At 42.1% G+C, this 19,634-nt stretch overlaps 2 protein-coding genes across 5 annotated transcripts; both read left to right on the forward strand.

Annotated features, from left to right (window-relative positions):
• Window positions 1–440: 440 nt before the first annotated feature.
• On the forward strand, window positions 441–13,879 carry ston1 (stonin 1). 3 transcript variants are annotated; one of them, XM_083694961.1, is made up of 4 exons: window positions 441–520; window positions 10,055–12,007; window positions 12,273–12,475; window positions 12,716–13,879. In XM_083694961.1, exons 2-4 carry the CDS (start codon window positions 10,129–10,131, stop codon window positions 12,779–12,781), a joined length of 2,148 nt encoding a protein of 715 aa, XP_083551087.1. In that variant the 5' UTR covers window positions 441–520; window positions 10,055–10,128; the 3' UTR covers window positions 12,782–13,879. The 3 variants fall into 3 exon arrangements, with proteins under 3 accessions (XP_083551087.1, XP_083551086.1, XP_083551085.1); XM_083694960.1 differs by having other exon boundaries at window positions 487–520; window positions 10,052–12,007; XM_083694959.1 differs by lacking the exon at window positions 441–520 and having other exon boundaries at window positions 9,799–12,007.
• Window positions 13,880–14,214: 335 nt separating this feature from the next.
• On the forward strand, window positions 14,215–19,604 carry gtf2a1l (general transcription factor IIA, 1-like). Of its 2 annotated transcripts, XM_083696374.1 has the most exons (8): window positions 14,215–14,500; window positions 14,620–14,764; window positions 15,432–15,478; window positions 16,082–16,175; window positions 16,275–16,909; window positions 17,833–18,075; window positions 18,595–18,684; window positions 18,797–19,604. In XM_083696374.1, the coding sequence occupies exons 1-8, from the start codon at window positions 14,435–14,437 to the stop codon at window positions 18,902–18,904; spliced, it is 1,428 nt and encodes a 475-aa protein (XP_083552500.1). In that variant the 5' UTR covers window positions 14,215–14,434; the 3' UTR covers window positions 18,905–19,604. The 2 variants fall into 2 exon arrangements, with proteins under 2 accessions (XP_083552500.1, XP_083552501.1); XM_083696375.1 differs by lacking the exons at window positions 15,432–15,478; window positions 16,082–16,175.
• Window positions 19,605–19,634: the final 30 nt, after the last annotated feature.

Below are 19,634 nucleotides of genomic sequence, written 5' to 3' on the forward strand. Positions count from 1 at the left end.
AGTTTTGGTACATGGTGCTGTACACCATGTTCTAGCAGAAAATAGCCTAGGTATTGTGCATCTGATATATGCCTACAGCTACTCAAGTTTGAGAAAACAAAATCAAACAAACTAACATCATTCAAAAACACAAGCGACTGAATCCCACTGTCCAGGTTATTAGGCCTATAGTGACATTGTTACAATCATCTTGCAACTATGTAGCCTATGTATCAAATGCAAGCTTTGTCCACTTATTATACTGGCAAAAACAGACTCCCTGTGTCACGCCAACCGCTTTGTCATTCGTTCAGATGAAAGGAGGAGGGGATTGTGTGCATCCCCCGCTCATTCCTCTGCAGCGGTCCCGTTAGCTCTCTGTCGGAAGGGGAGAAAAGGATAACAACTGCCCTGCCTCTGCGCTCTCTCTCTCCCTCTGCCATTTTGAGAGAAACCGGACAGCTTTGGAAATTGGAATCTACGCTATATAAATTGAAAACTTTAATCATGACTTGATTGACATTGTTTTGGAGTGGAGAACGTAAGTACGTTTCGTCTCGTAAGTTTCCACAAAGCCAGTTGGCCAACTTTCATTAGTAGGGCCTACGGCCCCGTCCAAAAGCAGCCAAGAAAGTTAGTTTTGCAAGGCAACATAACCTTATTTTGCTTTGGTGACATTGGTCTTTTCTAAAGCGTAAATGTGCCAGGTGCTGTTCTTTATATGATGTTTGTTTCATAATGTCATTGGCGCAATAGGAATTTTCGACCAAAATCAGAATTTCTCTACGATATGCCAGGTTCGGCTGGAATCAGTGGGCTTGATTAAACAGGGACTTATTTTGCTAATACTGTTAAACAGCAAAACGCATATGTCTTACTAATAAAAAACAAACAACAAATAGCCTTTAAGTGGGGAAGGGTCATTATCGTTTCGAATCATTACAACACGTTCCTGTTTCCCAGATGTCTGTCGATGGGTTAGGTGTGTACCTTCGCAGCGAAGCCTTCAACAAATAATTGTTGTCTCAGTGCCGATTCACGGGGAACTGGGCCTATACAATGGGATGTATGGCCAGTTATAGGAACCTTGTCTGGCCTCGTTATCGTCCATCCACCTATGCTCAGAAAACTCACTCATGAGTTCAGTCTATGTTTGTATATGTAGTCCTAAACCAATCAGACAAGCTTGCCCACCTCGCTCACCCTAAGCAGTCGCAGTCGAACATTTAAAAACAACAGTAGAGGCTGAATATGAGTGAATGAGACATCCGTTGTCAACATATGTGGGCCACAATCATCTCTAATATCACCCAGGTATCTGAGAACAGGCAACAGACAGTTGGATTTGTTTTATCATGGAAATAAGTCTGGAAACTAACCACACTGTTAGAGCATTCAGCTCAAAAAACATAATTATATGTCAAAATGATTTTTCTAATCAAGCCATGATTATCTGGGGCACATCTAGAGGACACAGGGTCAGGCCAGGGTTGAAGCTGATATAGGCACTATCAAGATTTACACATCACACAGTGTTATGTTTACATGAACATTCTGTAAACATGTAAACATCGGTTGAATAGAAAGATGAACAAGAAGATTACCCACAACTTCCAAAAGGGTACAGCTCACTTCGGTAATGATAAGGACACAGTTTTTGCCATGACCAAGCTTGCACAGGCCTAATGGTTGATGTCCTCCATTTTATTTCCTGTATGTCATAGTAGGGATTCTTCCATTGAAGATTAAATGGGATATTCTTCCTGAATTCTGTCTGAAGCTAAATTATACATACAAATGTTTGAGATACGAGTCAACCTTCCTGAGAGAATAATCTGTTGATAGATAAGTCAAGTGGGGACAGATAAATTAATGACTCAACTGAAATTCTGCAAGAAGCATCTGACATAATTTTAGAGACAACCAGACTAGTGTGGTTTTAGACACTCATAAAATCATGTGACTGTAGGAACGTTCCACAATGATCTTATGTAGACTTTGTTCTGGTGGCTTTTCCCTTCCTTTTGATTAGCTGAGCCCCTGTCTTCCATTTGAAGTTATTATAGGAATTAGATTAATATCATGTGAGGCAAACATTAGGCTATTTGCAACCAAGCACAAGTACATCCTGTCTGACTGAACATAGAAGGATCAGATACTTCTCATTTTGTTGTCTCAACAATCTGAGGATGTGTTATATACTTGCATCCCAGGTTACACAATGCAATAGAGAAGTGTACTTTATTGTACTGCACCAGACAGCTCTAATTTATATATTTCTTTTACATAAGAGTGTTGGAAATATTCAGCATTACTAGAATATATTTACTAGTGTGTGACATGTTAAATCTCCAGATTAATGATTCATGATATCAATTTGGAGAGGGTGGAAGACCCATCAATATTAGTCGTCAAACAGGAGCAAGCAGAAGCTCTGAGTGACATGTAATTGATTTGATGTGTGTGGAACCATTGATATAGTGACAATAAGTTTATGTTTGTTGTGTGGGTCTTTAGGAGCAGAGTAGGCTGGTATTTCCTGTGTGCATGCTGCTTGTCCCTGAGGAATGTGAGGAATGTCTCGGCTCTTTCTGCATGAGAAGGCTGGAGGTGGCAGTACTGGGAGTGAGTCTGCAGGACTTGATGGCTGGAGGGAGGTTCAGTTAGCTTCTAGTAATGTTCACTCTCCCTTTGGCTGTATCAGTTCTTAAATCACAGTTCAATGACTCCACAAGAAGGATTTAGAGGATGAACAGAGAAATGTCTGCCATATCAAGCGGCTGCTCGTTAGAATGATGCAGCTCTCCAGGCTCCGTATGAGCCTTGTCAGCCCATTACCCTGCATCAGAGCTCTCAGCTCCATGATTATTTATAGTGAGGGAACATTACCATTGGTTGTCTTCATATAACTCTGTGGTGGTGGGTGAGGGAGGCTGTGATCGTGGAATACTGTTTGTAATTAACTTTTCATATATATCTGTGGTATGATGGCTTTGACTGATTTAAACCTTGGGTGCAGTGTTGCTACTTTGTCTGCTCTTGATGAGAACAGTGTTGCCAGCGTGTCATAGGCACAGCGTTGTTTTGACCCTGTTGGGGTTGACTGGCAGAAGAATCAATTGCTATATGATTACAACATGTCTGCTCTCTGCTCTGTTGGGGTGGAGTGGTGGATGGCATGCACTACAATTTGAGTTCAGCCAGTACAGTTGATACCATATGCTACGCTTTAAGACCAGTTAGTTGTAGGTGGTCCTTCTTGTTACACAAACTAGTTATTGGAATAACACTCCAAGTGACTTTCTCATATATGGTGAAGCTTGAGATTGCTATAATCTTGATATGCATCACTCTCCACAGTTCAATGCATGTTTGTCAACATATACACTCACCAGCCACTTTATTAGGTACACCTGTTCAACTGCTCGGTAACGCACATATCTAATCAGCCAATGACATGGCAGCAACTCAATGCATTTAGGCATGTAGACATGGTCAAGGCAACCTGCTGAAGTTCAAACCGAGCATCAGAATGGGGAAGAAAGGTGATTTAAGTGACTTTGAACGTGGCATGGTTGTTGGTGCCAGACGGACTGGTCTGAGTATTTCAGAAACTGCTGATCTACTGGGATTTTCACGCACAACCATCTCTAGGGTTTACAGAGAATGGTCCGAAAAAGAGAAAATATCCAGTGAGCGCCAGTTCTCTGGGCGAAAATGCCTTGTTGATGCCAGAGGTCAGAGGAGAATGGCCAGACTGGTTCGAGATGATGGAAAGGCAACAGTAACTCAGATAACCACTTGTTACAACCAAGGTATGCAGAAGACCATCTCTGAATGCACAACACGTCGAACCTTGAAGCAGATGGGCTACAAAAGGGGGTCCAACCCAGTACTAGCAAGGTGTACCTAATAAAGTTGCCGGTGGGTGTATGAACCCCAGTATCTTCCCAAGGCCATTTTGCCATCAGATCAACGTTTGTAACAGCACATCTCATCTCGCTCTTTCTGCAGCAACCTAAAGACGGTGCTAACGGAGCTATAATGGTACTATAATGGTACTATAATGGTACTATAATGGTACTATAATGGTACTCTCTCGTTTAGTTGTTTCGGAGTTGGAGTCTGGAAAGATGCTTATCTTATGCGTTTCAGAATTGTTTGAGCTTGGTTTAATTAGTTAAAGTGTGAGCTTTTTATGACTGGGAACACAATTTCCCAACTAGAAATACGTCTAGAAATACATACAATTGGAAATACATACATATAGCACATATTCCACTTCATAATGGATTGAACATCTCACATCTCTAAGCCCAAATGATTCTGAAAGTTATATATACTACAACCCATAATTAACAAGGTCAATGGATGGTCCACACCCCATACACTACGTGAATGAAAAATTGAATTCCATCCTACCTGGTAGCATGGTGTAGACACATAATGCAGACACACCAACACCTTAACGAGAGCGTACCCGTTATATATATTCATAAAGGGAAGCTATCTGAAAATAAATTGCAGTGAATAAGTTACAGCCTACAGACGTGACATTTTGGCACCTGATTGCAGTAGATGAGAACCATAGGCCTACACAGAGCACATAGCGATAGCGCACTTTGGATGAATGACAATGACAATTACGCACAGGTTGTTCATTACCACTGCCTGCTTTCACACGTTGTGACAATGTCATTGTAAAATTGCCTTTTTGGTGAAATAATGCCCCTTTGATAAAGCATTTGTAGACATAGAAAAGCAAGACCCAGAAGAATGTACGGTACTTTGGCAGTTTTGTTTTTTGTCAGCCGAATGTATTCACCCAATACATAAGCAGGTGCTCGTTGGTGTAGCCTATACTATCCTATGTTTATTTCTAAATAAACACAACTAAGTAACTGAGTAAATTCTAAAGTAGACGATTCAATGGGTTCGGGTTCCGTGCCAATCGGCCTAGAACTGTGGGTGATTAGGTTACCTCTTCCGCTCCCCTTGCTCTTAGAGCAGTGATTCCCAAACTTTTAACAGTCATGTACCCCCGGAGACACTCTACATCCTACTGAGTACCCCAGCACCACGGACAGCTCACTACAATGTTTTTTGTTTGTAATTCTGCTGCATAAACAAAAAGTAAACACACATATATATATAATATACATGAATTATAAACATATGAGACAGAATAACCAATAATTCCTGCTTTTTATTTGGATTTCAAACAGGTGATCAGCACCTAAACTCACGCACAACATAACACATAACAAGGTCAACAAAACTTGTCAGTAACAAACTGGACTATAGCCATAAACTGTACTGTACCTGCCAATTTGAACTGGGCTATATGGACTATAGCGGACTACAAAACTGTAAAGTCTGTAAAAATGAACACACATGCAATACAACCTGTATACCTGTATCGCTAATTCTGTAAATATCCTAAATATCCAGAGACACATCCACTTTACTGTACATAGTACTATTACTTTACCCACTGTAGACACACACATTGCACAGTTAGAAAAGGAGTTGGCAGCAGAGCATTTTGCTGCAAGTTGTACTTGTACATTGGGCAAAATAAACTTGAACTTGAACACATAATGCCTCACCTCAAATGTGAGGTATGTGCTTGAATGGCCTCACATAACGCTGCAATGTGGGGTTGTATTGGAGACAGTTTCAGTCTTAGATTGTTTTCCACACATAGTCTATGCCTGCGCTTTGTCTTCATGCTGGTGAGAGCTGAGAAACCAGTCTCACATAGGTAAGTTGTTGCAAAGGGCATCAAAGTCTTAATGGCGCGATTTGCCAATTGAGGATGCTCTGCGCGCAAGGCAATCCAGAAATCTGGCAGCGGCTTCTGATTGAACTCAATTTTCATTGCCCCGTTGGTGCATATCTCAATGAGGCTCTCTCGCTCAGATATAGGTAGGTGGCATGAGTTGTTGGAGGATAAGTGATAACGAATCCAGTTAACAGTATCTGTCATCTGTCATCTGTTTCGGGGAAGTACCTGCGTAATTGTGCAGCCAGCTCGCCGAGGTGTTTCCTTATGTCACATTTGACACTGTCCGCAAGTCAGACAAAATCGTGCAATGATGGGAACACTTGGGTGTCGTTCTTGTTGACACAGTCAGACCAGAGTTCCAGCTTTTTAATCATGGCCTCAATTTTGTCCTGGACATTGAATATCGTCGCTGAGAGGCCCTGCAGTCCGAGATTCAGTTCATTCAGGCGAGTAAAAATATCCTCCAAATAGGCCAACCTTGTGAGCCACTCATCGTCATGCAAAGGGTGGTCAATGAAGAACATTTTAAGCTCTTTCAATTAAAAAAAACGTGCCAAAACTTTCCCCCTTGATAGCCACCGCACTTCAGTATGGAGTAACAGCGTTAAATGATCGCTGACCATTTCGTTCCATAAGGCGGAAAAAAGGCGTTGATTGGAACTTTAACAAAGTTCGCCATTTTCACCGTTTTATTCAATACTTAAGTCAGGCTTTCAGGCATTCCCTTGGCAGCAAGCGCTTCTCTGTGGATGCTGCAGTGTACCCAAGTGGCATCGGGGGCAACTGCTTGCACTCGAGTGACTACTCCGCTGTGTCTCCCCGTCATGGCTTTTGCACTATCTGTACAGATTCCAACACATTTGGTCCACGTAAGTCCATGTGATGTTATAAAGCTGTCTAGTAGTCCAAAAATGTCCTGCCCAGTTGTCCTGGTTTCCAGCGGTTTGCAGAAGAGGATGTCTTCTTGAATAGACCCTCCATGAATATACCTGACGTATACCAATAGCTGAGCCAGGCCCGCTACATCAGTTGATTCGTCCAACTGTAATGCATAGAATTAACTGGCTTGTATGCGAAGTTTTAGCTGTTTCAAAACGTCTGCTGACATGTCACTGATACGTGACAGTGTTGTCTGATGAAGGCATCTTCCAAAAAGTCCGCTTGGCCTTTTCCCCCAACATTTTCTCAGCCATGTCCATAGCAGCGGGGACAATGAGGTCCTCCACAATAGTGTGAGGCTTGCCTGACTTAGCCACTCCATAACTGACCTGTAAGACGCTTCTAGACCTGCCTTATTAATAGTATCCGTTGCTGTTAAACATTTCTTGGTGTTATAAAGTTGTCTCAATTGGCGCTCAAAAAACTCTCGTGGCTTGTTTTTCAAATGGTCATGTTTCGTTTCTAAATGTCTGCGCAAGAGCGAAGGTTTCAAACCGTTATTAGACAGAACCTGGGCACATATGACACACTGAGGCTGAGGGAAATCCTTACTCCCAGTGTAAGTGAACCCCATAGTAATATAGTCTTTGTTATATTTGCGTCTCTTTGAGACTCCAACCTCCCTTTCAATTTGGTGTTTTCCTGGGGCAGGGGTCTGTGGCTCTTGGACTGCTTCATCATCACTGTCCATATTGGTGGCAGCTTGGCTAGCAGCACCAGTAGAGCTACAGCTAGCATTAGAACTGGTGGTCATACCTGTATGACCTGAGCAGCTGGTCCCAACAGCAGGGGCTTCATTTGTAGTACCAGTACAATTTTCTATTGCCACTCTGGGTGTTAGCCATTTATCCATTATTATTATTTTTTTAAATCACAAATTAGCGGTGTAAAACAATCTTACACGTCAGTGACGAAGAGCATGTATAACTGCAATTTTGTATTCCTTGGCGCGAGAGCATATACACTGTTGTGATTGGTCAAGAGGTGTCTGCTCTCGTGCACTCATGGACACAGGAAGATATTCGCGCTAAATTTAAGAATATAAAAAATATAATATTTATTTATATTCTTAAATTTAGCTACAGCAGTCCATACATTATTTGTTACCGAGGGCATCTAGGTTACACCGTGTGTGTGTGTGTGTGTGTGTGTGTGTGTGTGTGTGTGTGTGTGTGTGTGTGTGTGTGTGTGCGCGCGTGTGCGTGTGTGAGAGAGAGAGAGAGCGTAACGACAATGAGAGTGCATGAGACGAAGCGAGAGAATACTTCCATCACAATACATCCAATCAATGATTAGATGGGGCAAATATAACGAAAAGAGCAACTTAAATGTAGCCGATTCTAGGTTACAATTGTGGCTTTTGCATGGCAGCACCCCTCACTCAAGATGCCTTCCCATGCGCCTACATGCACTCAATTGCCAAAATAATAGCGTTCCAGCTAAATTTAGCCTCCCTGTGCGATTCACACTGTCGGTTATTTTGTAGCCTAATTCATATTCTATGAACATTATCCCTTGCATATTAGACATTGTGATAATATTATTCTGTTGGATAGGGTGCACGCATTTATTTTTGGTACTGAGACTGCAGTCGGCTATTCAACGGGACTGTTTGGGAAGGTAAATAACAGATTTATTTAGCGTACCCCCCCTAGATCGATCCACGTACCCACGGGGGTACGCGTACCCCACTTTGACAATAGTGGTCTTAGAGGATTATATGATAGATAGCCCATGTCTATGATAACTTTTAAATAGACAAGAGAGAGAGTCATTAAAAATTAAGATTAAGATTAAAAATGCCAGCTCTGATATTTCTAAAAGTTGGTATCTAAGTAGTCTGATGTCTCACCTACACAATGCTGCATTGTATGTCTTGATGAATTGTATCTGTACAAGCATTTAACAATAAAAACAGAATCAGGCGGAACATGAAATGTAACACTTGTATTCAATAATAGCCTACATTGGGCTAGTTAGGTTTATACCACATCCTACACGGACGGTCAAACATTTGATCTTAACTCGAGATTTTCAGGATACGTATCTTTTAAACAAAAGGGCAATTTTAAAATGACATTGTCACAACGTGTGAAAGCAGGCAGTGGTAATGAACAACCTGTGCGTAATTGGAAATATCACTCATCTAAAGTGCGCTATCGCTATGCGCTCTGTGTAGGCCTATGGTGCTCAACAACTGCAATCGTTAGGTGCCACAATCTCACGTCTGTAGGCTATAACTTATTCACCTCAGGCAAGTAGGAAGGGGGCCTACTGGGGTGTTTTTTAAAATAATAATAACAACAACAATAATAATAATAATTAATGTGTGTGGAAATATGAGGAAATAAATGTGCGTCGTCTAGGTTAGTGGTTACATTGTGTGACTGCTGTTTGATTCTACGCTTTTCACTCGCTACTATGTTATTATCCCAACAAAAGTCACCCAAATTGCGGTGGGGGGAGGACATTACACGTCTCAATATTATAGGGTCATGCCCGCCTTGGACACCCGCCTTGAAAGCTTGTGGAAAAGGGAGGATCGAAAAAGCTTGATTTGCATTTGGCCAATGTGTTGTGGGCGGGCCCACATTAGAAGCTAGTACCGCCCTTCACCAGCATAGGAAATAGGAAATAGGAAAACAGAATTAAGTCTATTTTCTGGTCTTTCTAATACTGTTATTTGATTTTGTAAAACAAAGAAAAATAAGTCATTCTTCATTTATGGGGTGCCGATTGAAACGTGAAAATTACCCTTGTTTCTTTTTTTCCCCCCAACTGTTATTTGATTCCTCAATTTAGGCATAAATTGGAAAATGAGCCAATTTTCGTTTTCTAACTCTAGATATGAGTGCATTTCCAATGTCCGTTTTGAACACGCACATTACGAGGTCCACGGACCACCCTCATCCACATGATGAGACACCGATCTTATTCTACTCAGCAACTATCTGAACGTCTGTACTATTCATCTGAACTAGCCCTAGCTGCATTGAGGGGGGTAGTCTTTAAGAAAATAATATTCACAAGGGGTCACGGGTCATTCCTTGTTGTGAATACAAACATCTCTTTCTTGCTTAATGACTGTACCATCAGCTAGTATAAATGTTAATTCACAGGTAACATATTTAAAAATGTATTTGATATGTATGAATGTATTTTGTGTTATATATCCATGGTTGTTTCTAAATATGGATCTCTATTAAGATAGTATAGTAATTCTTGTTTTACAAACCTAACCTAATTGAGAGAGTGGCTTAGTGTATGAAGGAAATCATTTATTAATGTTGATACTGGTTAAACAAATGCTAGTAAATGTGCTCTTATCTGCACCTTTTTCTGCAGCAGGGAAGGCCTCTGTAGGTCAAAGTCAATAGAGAAGGAAGTGGTGATTGGAACCTGAACATCAAACAATCACAGCCATGTGCTCCATGAACAATCCAAACTGGGTGACATTTGAGGATGAGGGTGCATCTCCTTCATTTACCCAAAAGCCCCTGCAGTCACCCGGGGCAAACAAAGGATCAGTGCCCCGCCCTAACGGTCTGAAACTGGTTCTCCCTCCTGTGGGAGATGTGTCCTGCTTCAGCAGTTCCCTTGAATCTCCTCAAATGCACTTTAGCCTAAATGGAGGTTCCTGTGTGCCCTGCAACACTCCCCTTTGCACTCCGGTGAGGGAGACGCCCAGCAATGCATCTCCCTTCCACTGTGGCCCATGGGAAAAGCATGACTTCTTCCACAGCTTCTCCAGCAGATCCACTGCCACCCAGCTTTCCCCAGGCCCAGAGCAGGGCACTTCACCACCCCAGAGTGACACCATAGAAGGTTCCAGCCCCTTCCCCGCCTTTCAGAGTGACCCAGGTCACTTCAATCCATTCTGGGAGGGGGCTGGTCACAGTGTGGACTCGGAGAGTTCTTCCTCAGACTCAGAGTCTGGTTCAAGCCTGCCCCGCTTCTTCATCAGGACCAAAGACGGCAACGAGCCGCCACGCGATCAGCTCCAGAGCTCCTACTCCTACATCTGCCATAAGCTAGAGGGCCTGCGAGCAGAGGAAGACAACAATACAGTGGAAGGGGGAGTGGGAGAGAGGGGAGTTGCCTGTATTAGTGGACAAAGAGACAAGGAGGTGAGGGAGGGTCCGTCACCCTTTGTTCCTCATGGTCTGTTCCGCAGCCAGAGGAGAGATGGCTGGTCCTTAATGCTAAGAATCCCTGAAAAAAAGAACCGCATGTCGTCTCGGCAGTGGGGTCCCATCTATCTGCGTCTGTTGCCTGGAGGTGTGTTGCAGATGTACTATGAGAAAGGGCTGGAGAAGCCATTCAAAGAGTTCCAGCTCCTGCCCCAATGTAGACTCTCAGGCCTCAAGTTGGAGAGCTTTGGTGAGCCCCGCAAGATCCTCACAGTGAAGGTGGAGCATGTGTCCCACACAGAGAAGAAGCGCTACCATCCAAAGCTAGAGGTAACGCATGAGCCAGAGGTCGAGCAGCTGCTTAAGTTTGGCACCACAGAGCATGGAGACATGGAGGACCTGTTAGTCTCTATGGAGGAGGAGCTTGTTAGACTGCCTCCGCCCCATCAACAAAGACGGCACTATGAGGAGCAGGAGCTGTCACTGCAGATCATCGACCACATCTGGGTGCAGCAGGACAAGGATGGGGTTATTATGGAACTAGGGGCCTTCACACGGATTCACTGCCTAGCTTTCCTCAATGGAGCAGGGGAGTGCTTCCTAGCTCTCAACGATCTGGGGCTGCTCCGCTTTGACTCCAGCTATGGGTCTGAGGAAGGTGATGAGGCCTGGATGGAAATCATGGACTGCCACTTCCACAAGTGCATCAATGAGTTGGAGTTCCAGAGATCCAGGCTGGTTAAGTTCTCACCGCCTGATGCCTGCAGGGTGGAACTGATGCGCTACAAGACAATAGCGCTTGCATGCAATGAGTTACCTTTCTCAGTCAAGGCTGTAGTCACGGTGCAAGGTGCTTATGTGGAGCTCCAGGCCTTCCTGAACATGACAGCAGCCTTCCCTTCACCCGCAGGAATATCGGACACACAGCCGCTTTGTGAAAATGTCCTGATCCGTGTGCCAGTGCCGGGTGACTGGGTCAAGGTGTCACGTACGGTGACCTTGCTGCGGCAGAAGTCTCTGAAAGCCCGTATGAACCGCAATGCCTGTCTGGGCTCGGTCAGTGCTGCAGAGTCACAGCCAGTCATGCAGGTGTCCGTTGGCACTGTCAAGTATGAGAATGTGTATTCAGCCATTGTGTGGAGGATTGACAGACTACCTGCAAAAAACATGGGTAATTAAGTTAAGCAATTTATTTATATTAAATATAGCAAGCCTAGCCATGGACTATGTTTACAGTAGTAAACTACAGTTTTTTTTTAATAAGTTAATGACATTTTAAAGATCACATCTATAACTGAGCCTTATTTGTGTGTGTTCGCAGTCTTCTTTGCACAGAGCCGACTGTAGTTGTAGTGTAATTATAGTATAGTGCTTCCCTATGCTAAGTGCTCTCCCTAGTGGCATATAGTGCTAATTACAAGTGTCCTCTCTTACAGCAGTGGACCATCCCCACTCCTTCTCCTGCAAGCTGGAACTTGGTTCTGATCAAGAGATCCCGACTGATTGGTACCCTTTTGTCACTATGGAATGTGAGCTGGTTGGGGCAATAGTGTCACAGACCAGGATTAAGTCATTTGGCACTGAGAGTGACATTCAGCCCCAGAAGCATGTGACCAGTAGGACCCACTATCATTGTCAGGTAAGGCTAAAGAGACAATGGTGTACTGAAATGTCATTCATGTAGACCTTTGCATTCTCTGAGTTTGATATAAGTTACCATGATGACACTATTAACAGCCCATCCTGTTTAAGTGTTGTGTTGTTGTGTAAACACAGTAAGGTTACCTTCCGTACAGTAAGCTTTGTGGGTGGAACAAGCTAAACTTATTTTTCAAACAACAGATCTACCCAATAAAACGGAACGGTGTCTTTCCTTTAGGTGGAAATAGATAAGAAGTGGATCGAGACAGAAGCGCACAGGCAATCGGGCTGCACAACACAGTGATGATGATGATCGATGATCTCTCTCTCCTTGGTCCAAGACATTTGCCAAACCATCCTCCAAGTTGTGGAATGAAGTGAAATTTGATACGGGCATACTATACCGTATTTAAAAGGGACATTATAATGAACATAGCCGGATAGCACCCTCCTCCATGGCAGTCCTATGGACAGATAGAGTCAGAGACTTTGCCATGTATCGAAATAAAAATCACTCCGTCATAATTTGTGATAACAATCCTTCTTTCACTAACTAATGGTTTGTCGTGTGGTTGCCTCCTCTGACGGACATCAATCTAGCCAAATGTGCCTTTCAAAAAACAAATAAACGCACTTTTTAACTACTCTTATACTACGAAGCAAGCGACTGGAGTTAACGAGCTAACTTTAGCTTCAACTCGCGGTTTAGTTAGCTCGATAACCCCGTTTACTTGCTTTTAAATTACTCTGCACGAGAAATTTGGCAAGCTTGATGCCCTTCAAAGTGGACAACCACCCGACGAACCATTCATGATTTTATCACAAACTGTCTTAAAAAAAATAATCGATACATGACAAACTCTCCGACTGCATAGAGGAAGACGCTATCCGGCTATGATGAACACTGCTCTTTTGTACTGTGCAATTTGTACCCAATCACAGATAGCCTCCTGACATTCCAGAATAGTGTTGTGTTCCTATGGATGTTAACAGCAAGGTCTTATCATCTATGATTGTACAGAAGTAGCCTAGGCCTACAGCAATTATTGTACTAACACCAAAACACACAACCATCACATTGCACTTTACATTTCTCTTATGAGATTAGGCCTATTCATCGTGAGTTGACAAGAGGTTAATCAGTCTTTATAAAGGTTAATCAGTCTTTACAATAGGAAATACAATGTATACAATGTATAGGCTTGCATTTAACAAACTATGTTTTTAAACATTCTGATCCCCTAATGTGTTGTAGCCTTTAGCTGACCATGGCAGTTTTTGCACAGCTAAAAAAGAATATTATGATCTTACAGGTTAATAGCCTTAAATATGACTAACTATTTCATACATGACAGATGTAGTCTGCTCAATAATTAAACGGGCATCAATAAAGTGCATAGATTGACAAACAAACACTTTATTTTGCTATGTATTTTGAATTGTATTGGACTGTGATATTGCATGAGAAGGATGAAGAAAAGCCAAACATGTTCCAAAATCACAGTGCACATGTGAAGTCTCGTGCACCAGCTCTTCAACGTGACGTAGGCTACAGAAAAGGTTATGCTGTCTCTGTCTTACTGCTTACCGTCATAACTGATCAATCAGTCACCGTACCGTAGTGAAGACTTACTTTGGCACACTTAACAATGCAATCAAATTCAAGCCCCGTGGTAAGAGAGACGAAGGAGCTCATAAGCTCATATTTAACTAGCTAAAACGGTTTGATACATTTAATTTAAAAATTATATATATATATTGTTAGTTACAGCTTGCTAGTTATTGGTAGCCAGTTAGCAGCCATACTGAAAATGTCCAATTATCCAACCACTTTAATTAACTTAGCCCAGGGCTATGGCTTTGGTTTAGTTAGTGATCTAGCTAGCAAACTAATAGCATTTATCCCTATTGAAATCCACGTTAGCCTAAGCTCTACCGGTTCATAATTGATGATGTGATGGAGAGGGTGCAGGAGTTGTTTTTGGAGGGTCTCGAGGATCGTGTCCTTGAGGATCTGAGAAAAGTGAGTGCATCCCTGACAGGCCAGTGCAGTGTTTGTGTGTGGAAATCTGAATTCATGTTGCCACAATAGCTAGTTAATTAAAATGATCTGAGGGCGTTCTTTTTCCTCATCTACTGTAGCTATGGGAGTCAAAAGTTAAGCAGTCAAAAACAGGAGAGGGCTTCGGGAAAGACACTGCGAAGCAACAAGGCAATGCTATCAATTCATCCAAATTTGTGCTGCAGCTCCCAGAGAACTATGGCAAGTCTACTCAAAAACCCACAGGTAAGTAGAAAACTTTTGAATTCAAGACAATGAGAATATGATGAGACACAGAATGACCTAGCTGGATAGCACACTGCTCTATACGGCCCTATTAGTATTATGGACAGATAGCGTCGACTCGGAGACTTTGCCAAGTATCAAAATAAAAATGACCCCGCCAAGCCACAGTTTGTAATGAAGTCCTTATTTCACTGACTCACTGACTGTTTCGTCGGATGGTTGTCCCCTTTGACGGGCATCAACCTTGCCAAATTTCTCTGGCAAAATAATTTAATAGCAAGTAAAAGGAGTTAGCGAGCTAACTTTGAAAGAATCCCGAGTCGGAGCTCAAGTTAGATCACTAACGACACCCTTACTAGCTCGCTTCCGTATTATATCGCTCGAGTAGTTGAAAAGTGCGTTTATTTATTTTTTGGAAGGCACATTTGGTAAGCTTTATGCACGCCAAAAAAGACAATCACCAGAGGAACTATGTGAGTGAACGAAGGACTGTATTACAAACTGGCTTGGCGGGGTCATTTTTATTTCGATACATGACAATGCCTCCGTCTCTTCTGTCCATAGTACTGAGGTTATCAGATCAATACGAAACAGATTGTTATTGCTGTAATTAGCCTAATCTAAATGGCCTTTTGTTTACTGTTCTACCCCTTACTTCCACCCTCAGCCCCAATTGTTACACCTGCAGGTCAAAATGACAGTTTCACAGCCAAGGCAAGTTACCAAAACAGTTGCTCTGTAGTGTTTTCTTAATTAAGCTATAACCATTTAACAATTTCTCAATGGTAAAAGAAGATGAAACATACATATTCACCTTGTGTATGCAGTCACTCAAAACGATTCTATTAATGTCCTGGGAAGTCAAGGAAGGAATAGAACAGCTTTTTGATATTGAGTTACTACTCTGTCATAGTGGGGGGAAAGTGGTTTGGTTAAATTTGTCTCCATCCCCCCCATGCGTAACACTCACTCATTTATTTGTCTAACGCTCTCTGTTGTGTCTGGTTACATGGCTGGTCAAGATGACACAATTACACATTTTAGATAGGGGGAGAGCAGATAAAATAATCAATCTAAGCACATCCTGAATTTGGGCACCCAGGGTTTTTCTTCCAACTGTCTGTCCTTTTCAGACAGGTCACATGAAATTTTAAATATTTTTGATGTGCAGCACATCTGAGTTCATCATTCACGATTGTATCATTTTATTGTAGGAGATTGATTGGCAGTGCTTTCTGCACATGACCAATATGATGACCTACTTTTCTGTCTGAAATGTTCTTTCTTTGGTGTGCAAACGTTTTAATGATCTTGCAGAACAACCCTGGGACTCTTGCTACCTTCTCTCTTCCCCCTGGGGGGACCTACCCTGTTCAGATACCAGCAGGAGTCACTCTGCAGACTGCCTCTGGTAAGATGGGCACAACACTCCCAAACGTTTTTTTTTTGCTGGCTATTTATATATGAATGGGACGTATTCTTCCTCCCCTTTACTCCCCTACTTTACAAGGTCAACTTTACAAGATCAATGTTCCAGTGATGGTGACCCATGCCCCAGGGGCTCACCATCCCTTAATCCAACCCAAACCGAGAGAAGTTGTGAGGAGATGTCCCATAGCCCATCTGCCAGCCTTGGTCCCCACTGTTCACAAGACTTTGCCTCCTTTGAAGACAGAGCAGTACTCCCTACCAATTGCTCCTGCTCGCCCTATCACCCAACTACCTGAGGCAAAGGCCATGTTACCCCAGAGCCAGGGGAACCATTTCCCCCAGCCACAGGTTCTTATGGCTCAGAGCATTCAATCCCAGGAACCCCTTTCTGTGCAGTCTACATGGCCTTTCCAGCCCACATCGCAAATCCCATCGCTGCACCCAGACAGCCCTTTTGATAGTGAGTTCACTCTAGACGGCATTGAGTTCAGTCCACATCCAATAGACACAAGCATGCAATCATCCCTCTCCCCCAAGATATCAGACTTTCAGGTCAAGTCTGATCAGACTCTGCCTCAAGAGTCAAAGTTCAAGGCCAACAAGATAAAGGAGGAGGAACAGGACATGGCTAAAGTGGATGGGGGAGCTGTGGCTGATATGACAGGAAACTTTGTACTTCAAAATATGGAGAATCTTCCTGAGGATTCTGTCAAGGTAAGACAGGAGATCACAACTGGAACTCTCTGTACCACTTTCCTGCCACATATGCTCATTACCTCTCAATCAAGGACACTTGGGGCAAGTCATGTTCTTGGAGTAAACCGTTCAATTCTTCACATACAGTGCCCTCTGTAATTGTTGGGACAGTAAAGCGTTTTTTTCTTGTTTTAGCTCTACACTCCAAAAGTTTGGATTTTAAATCAATTACTATTAAAACAATTACTGTTGAGGTTATAGTATAGACTCTCAGTGTTTATTTGAGGGTGTTTGTGTACATATTGGTTTCACCATTTAGATTTTTTTAATATACATAGTCCCCCCATTTCATGGTACCAAAAGTATTGGGACAGATTAATATTATGTCCAAATTAAGCACTCATATTTAGTACTTTAGTATTTTTCGGTCATCCACTGTGCCTATCAACCTGGTTGCAATTGCTGAGCTAACTTGCTTTTTAATGATGTTCCAAACTGTTGATTTTGGTAAGCCTTGGTTTTGGCTATGTTTCCGATGTTTTTTCAGATTTTTCAGCCTCATAATGGCTTCCTTGACTTTCACCTTTGGTCCTCATGTTGATAGGCAAACACTAACCTAGAATGAAGTCTATACATTGTCAGCTCTCTTATTCCTGCAAAAATGATGTGACGGAACATACCTGTCAAGCCAATTGTCCCATTTATTTTGGTGCCATGAAATAGGAGGCCAAGCTAAGTATAAAAAGTGTTTAGTCATTTCTAAATGGTGAAACCAGTATGTACCTTAAAATAATAGCTGAGAATCTATACTTTAACCTCATAGTAATTGTTTGATTTCAAATCCAAACTATTGGAGTATAGAGTCAAAAGAAGAAAAAAAACGTCACTGTCCCAATAATTACAGATAATTTGTTCATGACTCACTGGTCATCTCTTCCCAGCTTGAGATGGACCTCCTACAGGACTACAACTACAATGACTTGGCAGACATTGTTCAGCTGGACGGGCCTGCGGACAGCAGCTCTGACATGGAGGAGGAAGAGGAAGGTGTGATAGGAGAGAATGAGTTCCTGGGTATGATCAATGCAGAGGCCCTAAAGGCACTCCAAGAGGCTGATGGGAGCAGTGATGATGGGAAAGGCACCTCCGACAGTGATGGTGCAGAGGACGAGGTGGAGGAGGAGGTAAGATTGAGGGGTGGGGTGAGCAGGACTATCATGCTGGACTGGACTGTAGATATTGCTAAGATTATGATTAAGCAGGATAAGGCTACAGTACAACAAACTCCCCCAGCCTGTCAAGCTGATGAACCCTTAAGAATCAATAGATGGGGCTGTTGTATAATTTTTTTTAACATTTTTTGTTTATGTTTTTAGGCATTTGGGTCCTCCTATTCCTTTTTGGCATGAACAAAACAAGAGAGATGAAACCCGCTTATATCGATGTTCTGTAGGAAATATCCTTGCTGCGTTAGACAGCTGCCCATGTTAACATGATTCTGATACCACTAGTTGACAGAGCTGTCATTGAGCAGGGTTAACATTTCTTTCATAACTGGATTTTCTGAAATATCTGTATGAAACAAGTGTTTCACAATCTTGCCAGATTTTAGTTTCAGCATTTCAGCATTTATGATTTTAGTACTGGAAATTCTGCAAATAGTAGCAGTGTCCCATAGGACTCATTGTCTCTCTTTTGTATAGGATCCTTTAAACTCTGGAGATGATGTGAGTGAGCAAGACATCCCTGATCTCTTTGACACGGACAATGTGATCGCGTGCCAGTATGATAAAGTAAATGAATGACTCAGTTCCATACTACCAATAATTTGAATAACATATCAGTTGAGTACTGGAATACAAGCATTGATTAACTGATTGATTGTGTTTTCTTTTGAAATGTCAGATTCACCGCAGTAAAAACCGATGGAGGTTCTACCTGAAGGATGGGGTGATGTGCTTCGGGGGAAAGGATTATGTCTTCTCTAAAGCTGTTGGGGATGCTGAGTGGTGATAGATTTAGTCTGTATTCAGCTATGCAAATAGCCTTGTAGTCATTAATATGTCTACCGAGGAGAACAAGGAAAATGAAGTTGTTCACTGAGCTAGAAAAAGCAGACAAAATCTACAGACTCTAATGTGAATGGAAATGTTTGGATGAAAAGTTATATATAATTAGCCACCACAGTGCAAGGGCTTTTTGAAATGCTATTTATTTATATTTTCTCATTTTTGTTATGTAATGCCGGTTAAAGTAGGACTGACCACATTTGTCAAGTCACTTAGGATCTTTCAGCAATTTGTATGATTCTCTGTTTATGTTAGTTTATTTTTAAATTGTTTAGAAAAAAGTTAAAGCTAAGCTAAACTGAATGTTGTTTTTGTCATGCCATGGTGGCCTTGCCTGAATCTTTAGTGGTGACTTGAAAATGAATTATAAGCACTCATATCAACCCTGTTCTTCTTTTGAGCTATTATTCTATGTCATAGATTTGTCATTTGAAATGCATGAAGAAATAATTTGAAATGTCTGATATAACCTGGATTTCATTGAGAAACATTTGAACAAATTGTAGTACACATTGTGGAATTTGTAAACTTCAATGGAAAACTTTCAAATCGGTTGTTTGTTGTTCAGCAGCTTGTGTACGTGGTGTATACAAAGCAGATGAAGTCACGTCAGCCTGTTCTGCCGTCATTCACTGCTAATTATGTGTTGCTTTCTGTGGTTAATGTCCCCCCCC

Source organism: Argentina silus, assembly GCF_951799395.1.
Source record: "Argentina silus genome assembly, chromosome: X".
NCBI lineage: Eukaryota > Metazoa > Chordata > Actinopteri > Argentiniformes > Argentinidae > Argentina > Argentina silus.

Bases quoted from the DNA above. Each gene is read 5' to 3' on its own strand.
- ston1 (XM_083694961.1), top strand. From the start codon at position 10,129: ATGTGCTCCATGAACAATCCAAACTGGGTGACATTTGAGGATGAGGGT. The intron at 12,008-12,272 runs GTAATTAAGTTA...CCTCTCTTACAG, and splicing joins ACTACCTGCAAAAAACATGG to CAGTGGACCATCCCCACTCC. The intron at 12,476-12,715 runs GTAAGGCTAAAG...TCTTTCCTTTAG, and splicing joins GGACCCACTATCATTGTCAG to GTGGAAATAGATAAGAAGTG.
- gtf2a1l (XM_083696374.1), top strand. From the start codon at position 14,435: ATGGAGAGGGTGCAGGAGTTGTTTTTGGAGGGTCTCGAGGATCGTGTC. The intron at 16,910-17,832 runs GTAAGACAGGAG...ATCTCTTCCCAG, and splicing joins TTCCTGAGGATTCTGTCAAG to CTTGAGATGGACCTCCTACA. The intron at 18,685-18,796 runs GTAAATGAATGA...TTGAAATGTCAG, and splicing joins TCGCGTGCCAGTATGATAAA to ATTCACCGCAGTAAAAACCG.